The following is a 22802-nucleotide window of genomic DNA, read 5'->3' as shown; positions in this document are numbered from 1 at the left end:
CACATTTATTTATAGCAAATTTATTCATATACATTTACAAGCCTTTAAGGTAAAAAATGGAGGGTACATTTTTAGAATAAATTAAGTGCTTCAATTGAAAGACAGAATGGTGTCTATATCACATTGGTATTTTTGTCAATAATATCTAATTTGTTTATCCACCATTAACTCTTGGCATTTGTATATTAACCAAGGGTCTGTGCATATTGGATTCCGCTATCAATAAAAATGATAAAAGTGCTTTTTTGGGGCAGCTGTGGCTGAGGGGGTATAACTGTCATCCACTTATCAGAAGATCTGTGGTTCGATCCCTGGCTCCCGCTCCCCCAGTCTGTATGTCGAAGTGTCCTGAACCCCAAATTGCTCCTGATGTCTGTGCAATCACCCCATTCACAAACGTTCAAAACTATTCCTACACAGGAATGATTTTCTGTTCCTGAGCAGTTGGCACCTTAGCCTGATCAGTGTGTGAATGGGGTGAATGCGATGTGGTGTAAAGCACTCTGAGTGGTCGAAAAGACTACAAAGGGCGCTATATAAATACAGTCCATATACCATTTCACTGTGATGTGCATTGCTTCCAACAGAATTGCACGTTATCTTGATGAAAGTAGATATGAAATGCCCGATGAGAAGAGAAATAATTCAAAATTGCAAAACTTGTGTTGGTTTCGGTTCTCAAGTGTGACAACACCAGTTTCTTTATCTCTGTTTTAGATCTGTACAGGCAGTATATTTTCCATAAATCCAATTCAAACCAATGCATTTTTATTCATTTAAATGTTTTACTGACAAATGCTTGCCGTTGTCAACCACAACATTATCTCACATTCTGCCCATTTAAAAAGGGCAACAACAAAAAAGAAGTTTGAAGAATGTGATTGATATCACAAACAGACATTGGGAAACAAATACTTCCTGAGTCCAGGGCAACAAAGCAGCAAATATCCCACAGACTCAAGCTGGGGGTATGCCAACAGTATAAACACGGTGAATTTGAATAATAATCACACGATTTTTAGATATAAAAAAATAAAATCACAGATACTGCATTTGAAAATATTTACATTTATACAAAACGTCAGCGCTTTCAAACATAACTCCATGGCTCCAGGCAAAATATCAGCTTTTTTACCCGCCCTAAAGCGTCAATATGATTTTTTACATAAAATTTCACTCCCTCTCACCTCCTCCCTTTAAGTGCCACTGGAGAAGTTTCAATGCATTTAAGACACTCTGTTTTTCCAGGAACCTTTCCCGACTGGATATAGTCCAAAAGTGTTGTCTTCACGGCCTGAATTTCTTCATCTCCCCCTTTCCTTCTTTTTATAGCAATAGGAAGAGTAGAAATATAGGTAGTAGTTGCAGCAAAAAGAGGTTTAAATTTACAGTATATCAGTATTAAAAGGGCTATATGTAGTTTTTCAATGAAATCACGTTTTTACTGCCTATTTGTCAACTGTAGCCTCACTAAGAAATAAACACCACACCTGTTTTCTCTGTTGCTTGGAACAGCCACTATTCTGCTTCTTATGTGAAGGTATGAGGTCTGGTTGTAGCTGCCTACGCACTCTCGAGCCTCCTGCCAACTAGCTCCCAGCACAACTCCAACCCCAAACTCCCCATTAGGATAAAAAACAATAATAATAACCAATGTATGCGCTGAAGCCTGTTGGGACAAACAAGAATCAGATCAACTTCGGGTTAAACAGTCAACATCAGAAAGGCTGGAGTCACAGAGACACTTCCGCTTTGTTTTGAAACTGACAAAACTGACCCAGAGTTGGCTTTCATCCTATTGGACAGGTAAACTAACATTACTGCAAATCATGTGAAATATATTGTGATTACTGCCCTGTGTACCACCTATGTCAAAGTGTTGATTTTAGCCTGCAAGAAATGATGTAATGGTGTGAAGCAAATGTGGAGCGATTTATTTCTATTAGTGTAAAGTGCTGCAGGGCAGTTATTATTCGTTATCATTAGCACTGATTTGCTGCTGTTTGCTTTGTTGTGTTATTCAATTTAGATTTATTCTCATTTAACTAATACTACAGCTTCTCCACCATCTCAGTCACTGTAACTTACATGACCCACTTAATATGCATGCCTAGAAGAACTATTCACTACAGTAACGTTACTTCAGGGCTCTACATTTTGCTTGCATATGCCCTATATCAATATGTGTGAACCGAAAAAAATGATAACAAGCACAACGTGCGAGTAACTACATACTACCTTAACCCAAACTGACCCCGCCTGCCGTGCCATTTATCATACAAATCATACACTTTTCATCAACTGAACAATCACAACCTGGATGGGGCGGGACAAAAAATTAAGTTCGACGCCCAACAGTAAATTGTTTCAAATGTTGAACTTCTTCTGCATGAATGGTTATGATTATTGATTTATGTATGTAATATGTATCCAATGCCATTGGCAAGGAAGTCAGCAAGGTAGTCCATTTCATTATCCTTTAAGTTGAGGACTTTGGACATAGTAGCCATGTGCTTCCTCAATTTGGTGGAGGACAATGCTTCTGGGTGGTTTGCCCCACAGCTTCGAGCCACCTGGCGAATAACATCTGATCCTCTGAAGTAAGTGAGTGCTTGTGGTCTCCCAAACATGAACTGATTATCATCAGGCACATCACAAATCCGATGAGTGTTGACAAGTAACTCCAACGATGCCAGCATATCAGGTGTGAGGAGAATGGAGACCTTTCGTCCACGTTTGCCTCTTATCTCTATTCACTCGAAGTGCTTACAAAGGTTCTTCTCAAGGTCAGAAAAGCAAGCTCTACATCTGGATGAGTCGACGAGGTATCTCTCAATGTAAAAGCACTCAGCGACATCTTGGATACATCTCCTTCTGTTCTTCGATTGAAAAGGATCACCTCACAAAGTGTAATTTTTGCAAGTTCTGCCCAGGACTTCTTACTGGGTTCTTCTTCAAGCTTCCTATGGAACACTCGGTTCTTTGTACACTGAGATACTGGTGCAATTTTAGCATCACAGATTTGTTCAAACACCCGCACACTGTCTCATCACCTGAGATCATTGCTTCACATTCAACAATACTTGCTATTTTCTTTTTCTTATTTTCTTCCTGAGGTTCTTGCCTAACTTCAAGTCCAAATATGGTGTTTTGTATGTGTGTGTTTCCTCATTGAAGCCAGCCACATTCTTAATGACCTCTATGACAGGGAAATTAGCTGGTACAAAGAAATCTGACAACATCTTCAACTTTACATTTTCTTGTCCTTGGAGAAGAAGGCAGCCTGTCTCACTCATCTTTTGTCTCACATATTCATGTTTTGTGACATCATGTCCATGCTTATTGAAGACGTGCTCCCCTAATTTTAGTATGCTTCTCTCTTTGCGGACAACATCTGTTATGTTAGCTTCATGCATGTTAAGCACCAGTTTCCAAAATTGAGCATTGACACTGTCTGGAACTGGCTGAGCATATTCACAAATGGTCTAGTTTTTCTGGACTTTAAACCTTTGACTTTCTTGTTTCGATGACATCTCTGCATGTGCCTCCATAGTGACCTCTTCTTGAGGTAAACCTCACAGTTGATACAGTGCATGTAATCGCTGGCTTTAACAGGTACACTGGACTGCTGACGGGGTATCACCATTCCTTTTCCTTGTTTAAGCACCTGATTAATATAGGCATGGTTCTCTATATTTCTCAACAAACTCAACGTATAACTGCCAAGTATAACTGCCCTTGCCACTTCTGGTTCATCTTTGTGTTTTGATTCTAAATGGTGGGCCATTTTGCTGAACGGCTTTGAGCAAAAAATGCAATAGAATTTTTCGTCGTACAGTCTGTTGCCATTTTGTTTCTTCTTTAGTGTCTTCACCATAACATCGGAACTTTCAGCCGAAGGGCTTTCTTTATCATTTGCAGCCAGGGAACCGGAACATGTTTTACGTCTTGTCTTACGTGTTTGGACATCTGCTCCCTGAGAGTTAGCTGAAGTTGTTTGCTGTTCTTTTCTCTTCTTACCCTTGTGCTGTTTGACTTGTTCTGCTGAACTGTCACTTCCTGTCTCTCCAACAGATTGAGGAACATACTCATCCTCGCTGATATCAGGGCTTGATAGAGATTCTTCTGTTGTATATCCAAGCATTTGTCTGTTCAGCTAAAAAAAACAAAAAGCTTAGTGTTAGAAGAAAGAGAAAATGCTAGATTTAAGAAAAAATAGTGAGATCTCGCCTCAAGTACAATATTAAACTGGATAAATAGTATAACCACAATGGAACATTGACTAACTGCACCCAACTGTGCCTAGACTTCTGCAAGTTGGTTTCTCAAGTGTTCTTCATTGTTTCTAGGATAGGACTTCATCCGCAGACATTAAGATGAGCAACTGGACAGCCAATGACATCCAGGAGATGCTAGCGTCTCCTCGGTCTCTGTAGCTGTTTGGTTGTGTCCGCTTGTTGTTGTAAACTTGTTGCCGACAGCAAGCTAGGAAAGGTCGCTACTTTCAAATTAAAAGCCCCCACTAAGAACCCAGTTCTAAACTCCAATGGGGTGCAATGTAAAGCTCTTATTTTGAAGACAAATTCGTTGTCACCGTTCACAGCCCAACTTTGTGCTTCACGTCACGTCACATGTTTACGCCTACCTCAGAAGCGGCTTTTTGGAGAAAGAGGAATATTACGCCTCCATTTTAGAAAGACAGGGCGGCACATTGCTATTGCAAATGTGACGCATTTTCTATCTAAAAAGGGTAACTGAGGGAGTAGACACACACAGACAGGAAGCCAATCAGGAACAAGAGGGAGGAGACAAACACAGACAGGGATCCAATCAGAAACAAGAGGGAGGAGCAGAACACAGACAGGGAGCCAACCAGAAAAAAGAAGAGTAGCCGAACACAGGGAGTTTTTTTTTCTTTTTTCTCGAGCCCCTTCTGCAAACTTCTTCTGCTGGAACTTGACGTACAGTCAGCTGCTGCTGCTGACGTTGTTACAAGTAAACACATGAGCTCGTCTCATGTTCCTGCCTCTCCTCCACGACGGAGAGCTGCAGGCCTGCGTCTGTCTGAACATGGCCGAGGGGGGTTGTGGGCGTGGCTGACAGGATGAAGCTAATCGCCGTCACACAATCAGAAAATAACTCTCTATTCATCTAATCGAGGGTCTGAGGACAGAGGATGTTGTTTGATGTACAGATCATAAAAGCTCACTGGGGCAACGTGATTGTGATTTTGTGGCTGTATGAATAAAACAGATTTGAGCATCATCCTACACCTCCGAGCTCGTATCTTCCAAGCTAACACTCTGGTTAGCCTTCATGCTCTCAGGGTCAGTGAACTGTAACCTGCTAACAGCTGAGTGGGAGCGTCAGATGGACTCACTGAAGACAAATGAAGAGAAGGAATCATTCAAAGAACGTCTCAACTTTTACTTTATTTAGACTTTTTATTTGCACACAAATAACTAATGTTGTTAAAAAAGGCACGTTTGCATTCAGAGAGACAACATGTACAGAGAATGTCATTCAAAACACAAACTGTCTGCTGCAAATGTTTTATATCAGCGAAGGTTTTACAAGATAAAAGATTTAAAAGTGACGACACATTCGAAAAAATGTTCCCTCGTCGTCTCAGTCTGACTTTTATGTAACGTCTGATAATTCTCATGGCTTAAATTTTTATACTTGTTGAAATGTATTTTGTTTTCATCATAGCCCTGTATACTTTTAACGGTTGTTCTAATTATTCCTATATGCCATATATATAATCATATATATTATTCCTATATTTCAAAGCTACTATATGAATAAAGTTTGATTGATTGATTCAAACATCAGTGATCAAGTGGAAGCAAATAGATCTCAGGGTAAGTGTCAACAGACGCATCTTTTTTTCACGCCTGACGAAAAAACAGGCTGCATAAACACCGGCTGCAACCGATTGGACGAATGTTACTCGATTAGCCGTGTGCAAATGTGTTCATGAAGACATTTTAAGATTTAAAAAAGCCCTGCAGCTGCAGAATCTGTCTTCATTTTCACTCAACAATCTTTACTTTTTGACGGCTTTTCACCTGATTTGCATAAAGTAACCATAAATTCAACTTCATGAAAACGAGGGGCGGGCGACCCAACGCCATGTCTCATAAAACATGACACGCCGTTACCTGAACGCATCGCGGGGCTTCCTGCAAAGACAGTGAATGAGAAGCGTGAAAATGATGGATCCTGTAGACACGTACCTCAGAACAACACAACATGATACATCACCACACGGATTATAATATAAACACAGTATTATGGTTTTTTTTCAAACACATCTTATAAAGTTAAAGCGCATGCACATCCTAAAATATGGAGTTAAACTACTGAGATGACTGCAGGGTCAGTTATATCTACAGAGCTGAGAAAACTAAAACTCCTGACAGATGAAATTAAACTCATCGTAGTCAGACTTGCTGAACCACTTATGGCCCTCAGCTCTTTCAATGACAGCACTCCTGTCACAATCTCCTGTTTTTTCCCCTGGAGCCCAGCGGTTGAACTCCAAGCGATGATCAGCCACCCAGAACCAAACCTCCAGGATGCAGGTGTAGTGGAGGCCCAGCCACAAGAAGGGAGTGTCGGCTTTCCGGGCCTCCAGCTCAGCCAGGGTCTGGTCGTCTTCACTGAGGATGGTAGCCAGGTCCATGTTTCTCTCCCTGCAGTACTCCAGGGCATGTTCCCACGTCTTGTTCTCCATGATCAGCTGAAATGGTGACGCTACAAAATAAATAAATGTGTGATGTAAATTAAAACTGAGTATGGAAGCATTGAACAGGGTTATTATGGCGCATACACGACCCGGATAAGTAAAATTCAAAGGGACAAAACAGAGAACAAGGATGTGAGAAAATATCATCTACTCCGACTGCACATGAAAATGTCTCTGCAGAACCGCCCGGCCCGTCTGTTTCCTCTTGGAATCACAGGGATTTTGTTTCCTGTTGGTCATTTTATTCTCTGCTTTTGAATGAATACAATTCTTGTCAACATGTTACTGTAACGGAGACACTGAACTCATCCCTTTCTACCATCAGTTACTGAATGTGAGCATGCTGATCAGAACGTTTCTTGTACCTCTTTTCTTGCCGTAGATCTCCACTTCACACAGAATCAAAGGTCTTGTTTCTGGTAAGAACACGGTGACGTAGCGCCCTGAAACTTGTTTAGTACAAGGGAAGTCATTCCACTGCCCTCCTTCGAAGTTTGTGATCTCTGTACACCTGAAAGAAAGAGAAAGATGAACACAGTATGAGAGAGAGAAACAGACAGGACATGAAGAGTGATGCTTCTGTGGGATGAAATCTCTGATTGGCTCTGAAGAAGCTGACAAAGGTAGAAAGTCCCACAGTCACCTGGGCATCAAACACACCATGACACAGAAACAGTCTCCGCCCATAATCCTGAACCTTTTGTTAGGTTTCACCACATCTGTTATATTCAAGGTTCAATTCTGCAACATTCAGTATATTTCTGTCAGTTCCAACCGAGGTCGATCATGGACACATCACATGCAGAACAAAAATACTGGACGTACAGAAGCTTGAAAATGTGAAGCTATTTAAAGTAACATGAAGGTTTTACATTTTGTTGCTGGTGCCGTTGTTCTCAGTAGAGTTCCCGACATGGATCTGACCGCGGTCCACATCTTCACGGTTTCTGAAGTAGATGCTGATACAAGAAATGTTGTAGACACCAAGCAGGTCAATTCTCCACCAGGGGTTCCCCTGCTCGGGTCTGCTGTGAGCACATGCTGTCTCATTCCCATCAATAGCTCTTCCAGAAGAGTATTGGACATCATGTTTGTCGTTTGATGACTGGGATGTGATGCTGTTTGTTGTGTTGATGAGATCTGTGTAAGAGAACAAAACAATATTCAAATGTTTTTATATGACGAGAGAGAAATGAAACTGATCAGTGTAAAGAAATGATTGCTTGGTGCGCCTCCTGTGACGTGTTAAATGACAGAATATTAAATGTTAAAATATTACAATCATAATAATCATGATCAGGATAATTAGAACTTTATTTATAAAGTATTTTTTCTAAACATGGTTACAAAGTGCCTCACAAAAAAAAAAAAAATTAACAGCTGATAAAAAAAAAACACAGATCGGGAGAATAAAACAGAAGAAATAATAAAACATCTTGGGATGAAACAGGTTTTTTTAGAGTAAAATGATAAACCCAAAAGTTTTGAGAATTCATGAATTAGATTTAAAAGTTATGAATGATGTAATCCAACTGAAAACTCAAATAAACTAACTGACTTTAAAGGACAACACACTTTGTTTATAAGTGGCGGACCCTGCCACCTTTCTAGCTACAAAACAGAGTTCTGGGGACCTTTTTTTCCTCCTGAGAACAGCTTGTTTATATTCAGTTCAATTGATATTATTACCTCATTAATATTGTAAATAATAAAATTCTGAGTTCACATTTTTTTCTCCAAAAAATACCGCAGTGCTCCTTCAAGTTTCAAACAATAAAACACAGGATGAAATAGAGACGAAGAGGGTGAGATGAAAACATTTTCACTGTAATGGAAACGTCTGTGTTGACCATCATCAGCTCACTGATGGAGACCGGATCAGAACATTTCTTGTACCTTTTCTCTTGCCGTAGATCTCCACTTCACACAGAATCAATTGCATTCTTCCTTGCAAGGACACGGTGATATAGCGCCCTGAAACTTGTTCAGCACAAGTATAGTTGTTCCACTGCTCTTCTATGAAGGGTGTCATGTTTGCACAGCTGAAAGAAAGAGAAAGATGAACACAGTATGAGAGAGAGAAACAGACAGGACATGAAGAGTGATGCTTCTGTGGGATGAAATCTCTGATTGGCTCTGAAGAAGCTGACAAAGGTAGAAAGTCCCACAGTCACCTAAAGCTTGAAAATGTGAAGCTATCTAAAGTAACATGAAGGTTTTACATTTTGTTGTTGATGCGGTTGTTCTGACGAGAGTTCCCGATGTGGATCTGAGCACCGTTCATATTAGTATTGTCCTCTTTAGTGTTGTAGATGCTGATACCAGAAATGTCGTAGATACCCGGCAGCTCGATTCTCCACCAGTGGTTCCCCTGCTTGGGTTCGGTGTGAGCACATTCTTTCTCATCCCCATCAGTAGCTCTTCCAGAAGAGTAGGAAAAGTCATCATCATCTATGAAGTCTGATGACTGGGATGTGATGCTGTTTGTTGTGTTGATGAGATCTGTGTTAGAGAATAAAACAATATTGAAATATTTTCGCATGACGAGATAAATGAAACTGATCAGTGTAAAGAAATGTTTGCTTGGTGCACCTCCTATCAGGAGTATTACATATTAAAGGACCACAATCAGTAGGCAATTTGGGGGGAGGGGGTGCCCCCTTGTAAGCAAATGACCAATTAGCATCCTCCTTGTTAATCTGCCATCACTCTCAATCCGCTAGTAGTGGATAGTGTGTTACACGTCACACGCGGTCAGCTCCGGCACAGAATGGAGTCAAGCCGGGCACGGCTGCTTTGTGTTCAGGCTGCCTGGACTATTTTTGACGGAAGCTGCAACTGCTGCACAGAGCAGATCACGCTGGCAGGAACTCATAGACACAGGAACTGCATAGAGCATCCTGTCGATTTTCAAAATAAAACAGCCTGTGCAGAAGCTCTTGTATAAAAATCAAAAAATTACCAGATTAACAAAAGTTTGCTGTTTATGTTCTAAAACTAAAATGTTACTTTTTGTCATTGGTTTTGAGCGTGTCTCTTCAGAACATGGTGGCTTATGTTATGTTACCAATTATCATTTTTGTGCTGGATAATGGTTTAACCATTACTGAGGTAGCTGTTACATTTCCTGACACCAGCCGTTTCATCCCCTGTTGGAGCGCACTCTGCTGGACGAACTATGTCATTACACCAATTGTAAGTTACCCCAAGCATGTTTTTTCCGTATTATACTTATAAATATAAAGTTTTCCTATCGGACAATATATATGCCGATACCGATATATCAGTAATAAAATCAGTCGGGCTCTACTATTTCGCACAATGTTCATTGTTTGTTCTTCAAAGTATTCAAATGGTACTAAATTCCAGGGGGTCATGTGACTTAAAATGACCCTGCTTGTAGTGTATTGTGAGAAACATGAGAAAAACCTGCCTGAATAAACTCAGTCCACTGCATATAATTTAAAGGTGTATTTAGTCATTACTTTAACAATTATAAAAAGACAAGTGTAGTAGGGAGAGAAGGAAGATAACTGGATAAAATGCAATTGTAGAATTAGAATGTCACAGTTATGGTTAAGGTGTCCTGTAACAATGTCCTTTGAGACGTGTATGTTCAGGCAGGGTGGTGCTCCCATTGGGCCATCCCCCTGGTAAAAATCAACAAATCACCTACTGATCATAATAATAATCATAACAATAATCAACATAATCATAACATAATAAGTTAGTTTATATAGCATTTTTTTAAACAAGGTTACAGTGGATAAAAAAAAACAGAACAAGAGAATAAAACAGAAGAAATAATAAAACATCTTGGGATAAAAACTGTTTTGTTAGAGTAAAATGATAAAAACCAAAATGTGTTGAGAATTAGTTTCAAAGTTGTTAATGATGTAGTCCGCCTGAAAACTGAAATAAACAAACTGACCTTAAAGGACAACACACTTTGTTTATAAGTGGATCAGAACATTTCTTGTACCTTTTCTCTTGCCATAGATCTTCACTTCACACAGAATCAAAGGCTTTGCTCCTTGTAAGGACACGGTGACGTTGCGCCCTGAAACTTGTTCAGCACAAGTGAAGTTATTCCACTCTCCTCCTTTGAAGTTTGTCATCTTTGTACAGCTGAAAGAAAGAGAAAGATGAACACAGTATGAGAGATAAACAGTCTCCACCCATAATCACCTGTGACTGTGAGAGCTATCAAGGAAACTAAGCTGCCACCACACAGATGTGTGTATATATATATATGTTATATATATGTTTATGATAAAAATAGACGTTACATGCAGAACCTTTCTCAAAAGTAAAGCTATGAAGCTCTTACATTTTCTTGTTGATGCCGTTGTTGTAGGACCGAATACGAATTTGGACAGGAGCACGGGTCATGCTGGTACCATTCTGGTCTTTGCTGTAGATACTGACACAAGAAACTTGGTAGACACCCGACAGCTGAACTTTCCACCAGGCGGACTTATCTGGACTGTGAGAGGTGATTGTGGCACATGTGTTTGTATTTCCATCAATAGCTCTTTCAGGATGAGAGTTGCTCACTGTTGATGAAGAAGATCTCCAGACTGTCGTCTGAATGAGTTCTGCATATGAAAATGAATCATACGTCATACATCTGCATTTTTAGCTTTGAAATACTGTTGAAATGTTAAAAGAAAATAGTTCAGTTAAAAATAGTTCATATTTCAGCGCAGCCATAAGGTATCTTTTGTGTTTACATGCACTTGCACACATTTTCTTTAAAACTTTACTTTATAAAAATAAAACAGAAAAGAACAAAAAACTTTTTCTACGTGAAGAAACCAAAGAAGAAGACATTCAGTCCTACCTCCTACTAAGTCAGGGCACCTGTCGCTCTGTATGAACTTTGCTCCTCCTGTGAAATGTTGAACACTGTTTAAGAATTTCTGTTTCCATTCAGATGATTTTGATTTCAGTAATGTCAAAGTTACTGGCAGCTGTGACAGCATTTGCTGTGTAATACAGCAGAATTACAATATCCAGTCCTTCAACACTTAGTGCAGAGCAGTCAACAGGAAGACGATAAATAAGGACTTTAGTTTAAAATCCCTGATTCACAGTTTTGTGGATGGGCCCTGCGTCTCATTCTATGTAGGAGTCATTTTAAAAAGAGCTGCTTACCGATCAGAGCGATGAACAACAGACGCCACAGCATCTTGACTGTGGAGGAGAAAATACAGAAGCATCGATATCAGTTAAATGTTGGACACAGACGACCACAGACAGCTCAACCAACGGCTTTAACTGCGCTAATGAATCTATATTTACTTCTATAAGACGGAGAAAGACTCTGTGAGGACTCTGTGAAGGTAAAAGACAGCTGAGGTTGTTCTGACCTCACTCACCTTGTTCACCTCCTCTCTCCACAGTGACTGATGCTCTCTCCTGCAGCTGTATTCGTACTCGTCACCCTTCCCACTGCTGCCTGTATGGAAATAGACTAATCTAACTTAACGTCACCGCTCACAGTACACATGTTGTTTTCAGCTGCAGACCAATTTGTATGTGTCAAAGTCCGAGCCTAACAGCCCCCTGGTTCTGTTTACCTGATGAGAATATTGTGGTTCACATTCAAATGACTTGGCGATCGGCGTGTTCAAGTTGAACTCCAGCTGACCTCCTGCAACAGCGAGATCTGCTGGTGACTGCGGGGGCGGGGATAAAAAAGCTGCTATAAAGTTGGACACTCTCTACGTGATGGGAACAGAAAGAGCTAATAAGAGTGGGTAGTTCAGATAACACTGGAGTTGAACCTGTGTTGTCTGCATGCAAGACACAGCAGTTAACCACTTCTCTATCATCACCACCAGTAAGGTGACAGAACTGAGCAATTTATTGACGACATCATCATCACATAATTGTAACATTGTAAATATTATTTTTTTTATATAAACTTACATTGCACTAATGCCTTTTACTTTTTACTTGTTCCTTTTACTCCATTTATGTTGTGTGAATAAACGGATGCTTGTAAAATTTCGTTGTACACTGTACAGTGACAATAAAATGATTCTGATTCTGATCTTTCAGGGTTGTTGCGTTACATGAAGGATTTTATAGGTTTACTCACGTTGACTATCCCATAGGTGCGGCCACACGGCTGCTACCTATCTGAAAGTATGTGATATTTGAGTTTTGAAAAGAGGCACAGGCTATGGAAATTCATCAAAACACACGTCATATACTTCAGTGTAGATAAAATTAGGCAAAGTCCTGATGTCATGCAGGTGGGTCTAGACTCGCGCAGTACCTGGAGAGCAACTGCTCAACTGCTCTGCAGCCGCGTTGCTCCTGCGATAACTTAAGGTCATGTGACATGGGATGCGGAGCAGAAACCACTCCCATCCAGGTCATCATGGACACATTTTTTAACCAGCATGCATCATGATTTAGGCAGCGCTGCGTGGCGCTGCACAGTGCTGAGTGATCAAGAACTCACCTAGTTTTTAGGTGTCTGCTTGTGAGTGTAGAAATGACAGATAATGTTTGTACACACTTGTTTCCTCCACTGCCTCCAGGAAGCTGCAACATTAACTTGTTTATGCGTTTCAGGTTAAGGTTAATAAATGGGACTATCGATGAACTTTGAGGGGAAAACACACTCATATCTAATGACACAACATTGAGCACTGTTTATGCTTTAAACAGGGAATAACATGATACTATTAATAACATCAGTAGTCCTTATAGTTCTTTTCCACTGTAACATTCATCTACAGAACTGTAAAGACGGTTTTTAATCATTTAATCACAGCAGACGGTGCACTTGTGAGTTTTTGAGCCCATAGCAGCGATGATGTCGTGCAGAAGTGTGTACTGAGAGAGAGAGGATGACGTCACGGAGAGCAGCGAGGCCCTCGGCTGATTTCAAATCCGAACATGAGTCTTTGGCTTTACTTTAGTCCTACCGCTTGTTGAGTCAGGGAACCTGAGCAGTTAACTGTAACAAATTAAATGGCTGTATTTATTCCTGATACACATTGTTGTGGATCTGCTTTGCGTCTCATTGTGAGTACGAGTAATTCTGTTTGTTGTAGAACGGTTCTGAAGCAGGGAGACTGTTGCAGAGCAGGCAGGTGTGGAGGCTGGTTGGAGGAGGCTGACGAGGACCGGACAGGAAAGGACAGGAGAGCAAGTATCATTCAGACAATCAGAGTTTTAGTCCAACAACACAGTGAGCCTGAGCACAGCCGGGTCAGAACGGTACCACACAGGTGAACTGATGAAGAGCTGCAGGTGTGCAGGATGATTGACAGCAGCAGGTGGGCGGAGCATCACCCACACACACACTGAGGGAGGAGACACGCACACACACACACTAACACACACACACTGAGGGAGGAGACACACACGCACACACACACACACACACACACACCGAGGGAAGAGACATACACACACGCAAACACACACTGAGGGAGGATACATGCATACTTGTTTTTCTGTTCTGGTGGGGACTTGTCAATTGCAGGTGCCCCGTGGGGACACCACTTTTTAGTTGAAATAAACAGCACGGTTTAAACTCACAAATTTTAGTGGGATTGTTTTGGATCCCAAAAATCAATGTGCTCATCAACATTTCTCAAATTTATAGAGCTTATTTTTGTCTGTTTTTTTCTATTCTGGTGTGGACGCTCCTATTTTGTCATATTACTACCCACCAATAGATGGCTCTGTATCACATTTATTTATAGCAAATTTATTCATATACATTTACAAGCCTTTAAGGTAAAAAATGGAGGGTACATTTTTAGAATGAATTAAGTGCTTCAATTGAAAGACAGAATGGTGTCTATACCACATTGGTATTTTTGTCAATTATATCTAATTTGTATATCCACCATTAACTCTTGGCATTTGTATATTAAACAAGGATCTGTGCATATTGGATTCCACTATCAATAAAAATGATAAAAGTGCTTTTTTGGGGCAGCTGTGGCTGAGGGGGTATAACTGTCATCCACTTATCAGAAGATCTGTGGTACGATCCCTGGCTCCCGCTCCCCCAGTCTGTATGTCGAAGTGTCCTGAACCCCAAATTGCTCCTGATGTCTGTGCATTCACCCCATTCACAAACGTTCAAAACTATTCCTACACAGGAATGATTTTCTGTTCCTGAGCAGTTGGCACCTTAGCCTGATCAGTGTGTGAATGGGGTGAATGCGATGTGGTGTAAAGCACTCTGAGTGGTCGAAAAGACTACAAAGGGCGCTATATAAATACAGTCCATATACCATTTCACTGTGATGTGCATTGCTTCCAACAGAATTGCATGTTATCTTGATGAAAGTAGATATGAAATGCCCGATGAGAAGAGAAATAATTCAAAATTGCAAAACTTGTGTTGGTTTCGGTTCTCAAGTGTGACAACACCAGTTTCTTTATCTCTGTTTTAGATCTGTACAGGCAGTATATTTTCCATAAATCCAATTCAAACCAATGCATTTTTATTAATTTAAATGTTTTACTGACAAATGCTTGCCGTTGTCAACCACAACATTATCTCACATTCTGCCCATTTAAAAAGGGCAACAACAAAAAAGAAGTTTGAAGAATGTGATTGATATCACAAACAGACATTGGGAAACAAATACTTCCTGAGTCCAGGGCAACAAAGCAGCAAATATCCCACAGACTCAAGCTGGGGGTATGCCAACAGTATAAACACGGTGAATTTGAATAATAATCACACGATTTTTAGATATAAAAAAATAAAATCACAGATACTGCATTTGAAAATATTTACATTTATACAAAACGTCAGCGCTTTCAAACATAACTCCATGGCTCCAGGCAAAATATCAGCTTTTTTACCAGCCGTAAAGCGTCAATATGATTTTTTACATAAAATTTCACTCCCTCTCACCTCCTCCCTTTAAGTGCCACAAGTTTCAATGCATTTAAGACACTCTGTTTTTCCAGGAACCTTTCCCGACTGGATATTGTCCAAAAGTGTTGTCTTCACGGCCTGAATTTCTTCATCTCCCCATTTCCTTCTTTTTATAGCAATAGGAAGAGTAGAAATATAGGTAGTAGTTGCAGCAAAAAGAGGTTTAAATTTACAGTATATCAGTATTAAAAGGGCTATATGTAGTTTTTCAATGAAATCACGTTTTTACTGCCTATTTGTCAACTGTAGCCTCACTAAGAAATAAACACCACACCTGTTTTCTCTGTTGCTTGGAACAGCCACTATTCTGCTTCTTATGTGAAGGTATGAGGTCTGGTTGTAGCTGCCTACGCACTCTCGAGCCTCCTGCCAACTAGCTCCCAGCACAACTCCAACCCCAAACTCCCCATTAGGATAAAAAACAATGATAATAACCAATGTATGCCCTGAAGCCTGTCGGGACAAACAAGAATCAGATCAATTTCGGGTTAAACAGTCAACATCAGAAAGGCTGGAGTCACAGAGACACTTCCGCTTTGTTTTGAAACTGACAAAACTGACCCAGAGTTGGCTTTCATCCTATTGGACAGGTAAACTAACATTACTGCAAATCATGTGAAATATATTGTGATTACTGCCCTGTGTACCACCTATGTCAAAGTGTTGATTTTAGCCTGCAAGAAATGATGTAATGGTGTGAAGCAAATGTGGAGCGATTTATTTCTATTAGTGTAAAGTGCTGCAGGGCAGTTATTATTCGTTATCATAAGCACTGATTTGCTGCTGTTTGCTTTGTTGTGTTGTTCAATTTAGATTTATTCTCATATAACTAATACTACAGCTTCTCCACCATCTCAGTCACTGTAACTTACATGACCCACTTAATATGCATGCCTAGAAGAACTATTCACTACAGTAACGTTACTTCAGGGCTCTACATTTTGCTTGCATATGCCCTATATCAATATGTGTGAACCGAAAAAATGATAACAAGCACAACGTGCGAGTAACTACATACTACCTTAACCCAAACTGACCCCGCCTGCCGTGCCATTTATCATACAAATCATACACTTTTCATCAACTGAACAATCACAACCTGGATGGGGCGGGACAAAAAATTAAGCTCGACGCCCAACAGTAAATTGTTTCAAATGTTGAACTTCTTCTGCATGAATGGTTATGATTATTGATTTATGTATGTAATATGCATCCAATGCCATTGGCAAGGAAGTCAGCAAGGTAGTCCATTTCATTATCCTTTAAGTTGAGGACTTTGGACATAGTAGCCATGTGCTTCCTCAATTTGGTGGAGGACAATGCTTCTGGGTGGTTTGCCCCACAGCTTCGAGCCACCTGACGAATAACATCTGATCCTCTGAAGTAAGTGAGTGCTTGTGGTCTCCCAAACATGAACTGATTATCATCAGGCACATCACAAATCCGATGAGTGTTGACAAGTAACTCCAACGATGCCAGCATATCAGGTGTGAGGAGAATGGAGACCTTTCGTCCACGTTTGCCTCTTATCTCTATTCACTCGAAGTGCTTACAAAGGTTCTTCTCAAGGTCAGAAAAGCAAGCTCTACATCTGGATGAGTCGACGAGGTATCTCTCAATGTAAAAGCACTCAGCGACATCTTGGATACATCTCCTTCTGTTCTTCGATTAAAAGGATCACCTCACAAAGTGTAATTTTTGCAAGTTCTGCCCAGGACTTCTTACTGGCTTCTTCTTCAAGCTTCCTATGGCACTCGGTTCTTTGTACACTGAGAAACTGGTGCAATTTTAGCATCACAGATTTGTTCAAACACCCGCACACTGTCTCATCACCTGAAATCATTGCTTCACATTCAACAATACTTGCTATTTTCTTGAGGTTCTTGCCTAACTTCAAGGCCAAAGATGGTGTTTTGTATGTGATTGTTTCCTCATTGAAGCCAGCCACATCCTTAATTACCTCTGTGACAGGGAAATTAGCCGGTACAAAGAAATCTGACAACATCTTCAACTTTACATTTTCTTGTCCTTGGAGAAGAAGCCTGTCTCACTCATCTTTTGTCTCACATATTCAAGTTTTGTGACATCATGTCCATGCTTATTGAAGAAGTGCTCCCCTAATTTTAGTATGCTTCTCTGTTTGCGGACAACATCTGTTATGTTAGCTTCATGCATGTTAAGCACCAGTTTCCAAAATTAAGCATTGACACTGTCCGGAACTGGCAGAGCATATGCACAAATGGTCTGGACTCTAGTTTTTCTGGACTTTAAACCTTTGACTTTCTTGTTTCGGTGACATCTCTGCATGTGCCTCCATAGTGACCTCTTCTTGAGGTAAACCTCACAGTTGATACAGTGCGTGTAATCGCATAGCTTTAACAGGTACACTGGACTGTTGATGGGGTATCACCATTCCTTTTCCTTGTTTAAGCACCTGATTAATATAGGCATGGTTCACTATATTTCTCAACAAACTCAACGTATAACTGCCAAGTATAACTGCCCTTGCCACTTCTGGTTCATCTTTGTGTTTTGATTCTAAATGGTGAGCTATTTTGCTGAACGGCTTTGAGCAAAAAATGCAATAGAATTTTTTGTCGTACAGTCTGTTGCCATTTTGTTTCTTCTTTAGTGTCTTCACCGTAACATCGGAACTTTCAGCCGAAGGGCTTTCTTTATCATTTGCAGCCAGGGAACCGGAACGTGCTTTACGTCTTGTCTTGCGTGTTTGGACATCTGCTCCCTGAGAGTTAGCTGAAGTTGTTTGCTCTTCTTTTCTCTTCTTACCCTTGTGCTGTTTGACTTCTTCTGCTGAACTGTCACTTCCTGTCTCTCCAACAGATTGAGGAACATACTCCTCCTCGCTGACATCAGGGCTTGATAGAGATTCTTCTGTTGTATATCCAAGCATTTGTCTGTTCAGCTAAAAAAACAAAAAGCTTAGTGTTAGAAGAAAGAGAAAAGGCTACATTTAAGAAGAAATAGTGAGATCTTGCCTCAAGTACAATATTAAACTGGATAAATAGTATAACCACAATGGAACATTAATTAACTGTACCCAACTGTGCCTAGACTTCTGCAAGTTGGTTTCTCAGGTGTTCTTCATTGTTTCTAGGATACATCACTTCATCCGCAGACATTAAGATGAGCAACTGGACAGCCAATGAGATGCAGGAGATGCTAGCATCGCCTCGGTCTCTGTAGCTGTTTGGTTGTGTCCGCTTGTTGTTGTAAACTCGTTGCCGACAGCAAGCTAGGAAATGTCGCTACTTTCAAATTAAAAGCCCCCACTAAGAACCCAGTTCTAGTGGGGATGCAATGTAAAGCTCTTATTTTGAAGACAAATTCGTTGTCACCGTTCACAGCCCAACTTTGTGCTTCACGTCACGTCACATGTTTACGCCTACCTCAGAAGCGGCTTTTGGCGAAAGAGGAATATTACGCCTCCATTTCAGAAAGACAGGGCGGCACATTGCCATTGCAAATGTGACGCCTTTTCTATCTGAAAAGGGTAACTGAGGGCGTAGACACACACAGACAGGAAGCCAATCAGGAACAAGAGGGAGGAGACAAACACAGACAGGGAGCCAACCTGAAAGAAGAGGGAGGAGCCGAACACAGACAGGGAGCCAACCAGAAATAAGAGAGGGGGGCCGAACACCGACAGGGAGCCAACCAGAAACAAGAAGGAGGAGCCGAACACCGACAGGGAGCCAACCAGAAACAAGAAGGAGTGGCCGAACACAGGGAGTTTTTTTTTTTTTTTTACTCGAGCCCGTTCTGCAAACTTCTTCTGCTGGAACTTGACGTACAGTCAGCTGCTGCTGCTGATGTTGTTACAAGTAAACACATGAGCTCGTCTCATGTTCCGGCCTCTCTTCTGTGACAGAGAGCTGCAGGCCTGCGTCTGTCTGAACATGGCCGAGAGGGGTTGTGGGCGTGGCTGACAGGAGGAAGCTAACCGCCGTCACACAATCAGAAAATAAATCTGTTCATCTAATCGAGGGTCTGAGGACAGAGGATGTTGTTAGATGTACAGATCATAAAAGCTCACTGAGGCAACGTGATTGTGATTTTGTGGCTGTATGAATAAAATAGATTTGAGCATCATCCTACACCTCCGAGCTCGTATCTTCCAAGCTAACACTCTGGTTAGCCTTCATGCTTTCAGGGTCAGTGAACTGTAACCTGCTAACAGCTGAGTGGGAGCGTCAGATGGACTCACTGAAGACAAATGAAGAGAAGGAATCATTCAAAGAACGTCTCAACTTTTACTTTATTTAGACTTTTTATTTGCACACAAAAAACTAATATTGTAAAAAAAAGACACGTTTGCATTCAGAGAGACAACATGTACAGAGAATGTCATTCAAAACACAAACTGTCTGCTGCAAATGTTTTATATCAGTTTTACAAGATAAAAGATCTAAAAGTAACAAAACATTACAAGATGTTTCCTCGTCGTCTCAGTCTGACTTTTATGTAACGTCTGATAATTCTTATGGCTTTAATTTTTACACTTACAAGAATAATTAGAATTAGAACAAAAGTAAAAAGTACATGATGAAAACAAAATTAATTAAAACATGTCATGTATATAATCATATATATTATTCTTATTTTTCAAAGCTGCTACATGAATAAAGTTTGATTGATTGATTCTAACATCAGTGATTAAGTGGAAGCAAACAGATCTCAGGGTACGTGTCCACAGACGTGTAATTTTCTCATGCCTGACAAGAAAACAGGCTGCACCCGATTGGAAGAGTGTTACTCGATAAGCCGTGTGCAAACGTGTTCATGAAGACATTTCAGGATTTAAGAAGCCCCGCAGCTGCAGAATCTGTCTTCATTTTCACTGAACAATCTTTACTTTTTGACGGCTTTTCACCTGATTTGCATAAAGTAACCATAAATTCAACTTCATGCAAACGAGGGGCAGGCGACCCAACGGCACGTCTCATGAAACATGACGCGCCGTTACCTGAACGCATCGCGGGGCTTCCTGCAAAGACAGTGAACGAGAAGCGTGAAAATGACGGATCCTGTGGACACGTACCTCAGAACAACACAACATGATATCATCACCACACAGATTATAATATAAACACAGTATTATGGATTCAGTTCAAACACATCTAACAAAGTTAAAGCGCATGCACATCCTAAAATATGGAGTTAAACTACTGAGATGACTGCAGGGTCACTTATATCTGCGGAGCTGAGAAAACTAAAACTTCTGACAGATGAAATTAAACTCAGCGTAGTCAGACTTGCTGAACCACTTATGGCCCTCAACTCTTTCCATGACAGCACTCCTGTCACAATCTCCTGTTTTTTCCCCGTCAGCCCAGCGGTTGAACTCCAAGCGATGATCAGCCACCCAGAACCAAACCTCCAGGATGCAGGTGTAGTGGAGGCCCATCCACAAGAAGGGAGTGTCGGCATTCCGGGCCTCCAGCTCAGCCAGGGTCTGGTCGTCTTCATTGAGGATGGTAGCCAGGTCCATGTTTCTTTCCCTGCAGTACTCCAGGGCATGTTCCCATGTCTTCTTCTCCTTGATCAGCTCAAAGGGTGACTCTACAAATAAATGAAAAAAAACATACACAACAAGGGTTTTAAAACTGTGTTCTCATCTGGCAGCAGATCTGAACATGAACTCCATCATGTTTGTGTTTTCTACTGTAGCAGACACAAAGACATCGCTCTCATCACAGCCTCATCCTCGTGAAAAACAAGCAAAAACTTTTTCATTCTCATAAAGGAACAATCCACCCAAAAATGAAGGTCAGTCTTTATTTATTCACCCAGACGCTACAGGGAGAAGAGAGGTCGTCTTTTCAAAGTAATTTCTCTCTCTCTTTTTTAAAGTTTTGAAACTAGTAACACTGTTTTCTGCCGTTAAGTTTGTAAAATGGTTAAACTGTAAGTAAAAACGTAAAAAATCTATGAATCCCATCACAGTACGATCTGTCTGTTTCCTCAGATTCAAATGAACCTTATGGATTGAAAATAAAATACAGAGTACAGACTGTCTATGTGTTCCTGCATCAAACCTTGAGCTCTGTGTCGTCACCTGTTGAAAAATAGCCAAAGATCAACAAGCCTTTACCTCGATAAGATTCAACAAGTACACAGTAAGTCCATTAAAATTCCACCTATCAATACGCTTCGTGTCAAAATGCTCAGTGTAATGGAAACGTTTGAGTCGAGCATCGTCAACTCACTGATGGAGACCGGATCAGAACATTTCTTGTACCTTTTTTGTTGCCATAGATCTTCACTTCACACAGAACCAAAGGCCTTTCTCCTTCAAAGAACACGGTGACGTAGCGCCCTGAAACTTGTTCAGCACAAGTGAAGTCATTCCACTGCTCTTCTGTGAAGTGTGTCATGTTTGCACAGCTGAAAGAAAGAGAAAGATGAACACAGTATGAGAGAGATAAACAGACAGGACATGAAGAGTGATGCTTCTGTGGGATGAAATCTCTGATTGGCTCTGAAGAAGCTGACAAAGGTAGAAAGTCCCACAGTCACCTGGGCATCAAACATACCATGACACAGAAACAGTCTCCGCCCATAATCCTGAACCTTTTGTTAGGTTTCACCACATCTGTTATATTCAAGGTTCAATTCTGCAGCATTCAGTATATTTCTGTCAGTTCTAACCCTTGAGGCCGATCATGGACACATCACATGCAGAACAAAAATACTGGACGTACAGAAGCTTGAAAATGTGAAGCTATTTAAAGTAACATGAAGGTTTTACATTTTGTTGTTGGTGCCGTTGTTCTCACGAGAGTTCCCGATGTGGATCTGAGCACCGGTAATATTAGTATTGTGTGTTTTTTTGTTGTACATGCTGAACCGAGAAATGTTGTAGACACCCAGCAGGTCAATTCTCCACCAGTGTTCCGCCTCCATTTCTATGGTGTGAGCACATGCTGTCACATTCCCATCAGTAGCTCTACCAGAAGAGTAGGGGACACCTTCCGTATTTGTGTAGTTTGATGACTGGGATGTGATGCTGTTAGTTGTGTTGATGAGATCTGTGCAAGAGAACAAAACAATATTCAAATGTTTTTACATGACAAGAGAGAAATGAAACCGATCAGTGTAAAGAAA

At 40.7% G+C, this 22802-nt stretch overlaps 1 protein-coding gene across 1 annotated transcript in view; it reads right to left on the bottom strand.

Annotated features, from left to right (window-relative positions):
• The window catches only part of LOC115573250 (uncharacterized), a 40768-nt gene that overhangs the window by 5447 nt on the left and 12519 nt on the right, over positions 1–22802 (bottom strand). Inside the window, exons 8-9 of the mRNA XM_030403960.1 lie at positions 22447–22726; positions 21937–22082 (exon numbers count right to left, since the gene is read on the bottom strand). Coding sequence (XP_030259820.1) covers positions 21937–22082; positions 22447–22726 — 426 coding nt within the window. The remainder of the gene's footprint in view (positions 1–21936; positions 22083–22446; positions 22727–22802) is intronic.

The sequence above is a fragment of the Sparus aurata genome, chromosome 21 (assembly GCF_900880675.1).
Source record: "Sparus aurata chromosome 21, fSpaAur1.1, whole genome shotgun sequence".
Lineage (NCBI taxonomy): Eukaryota > Metazoa > Chordata > Actinopteri > Spariformes > Sparidae > Sparus > Sparus aurata.
The sequence above is the reverse complement of the archived record's forward strand: the minus strand, read 5'-3'. Positions and strand labels throughout refer to the sequence as shown.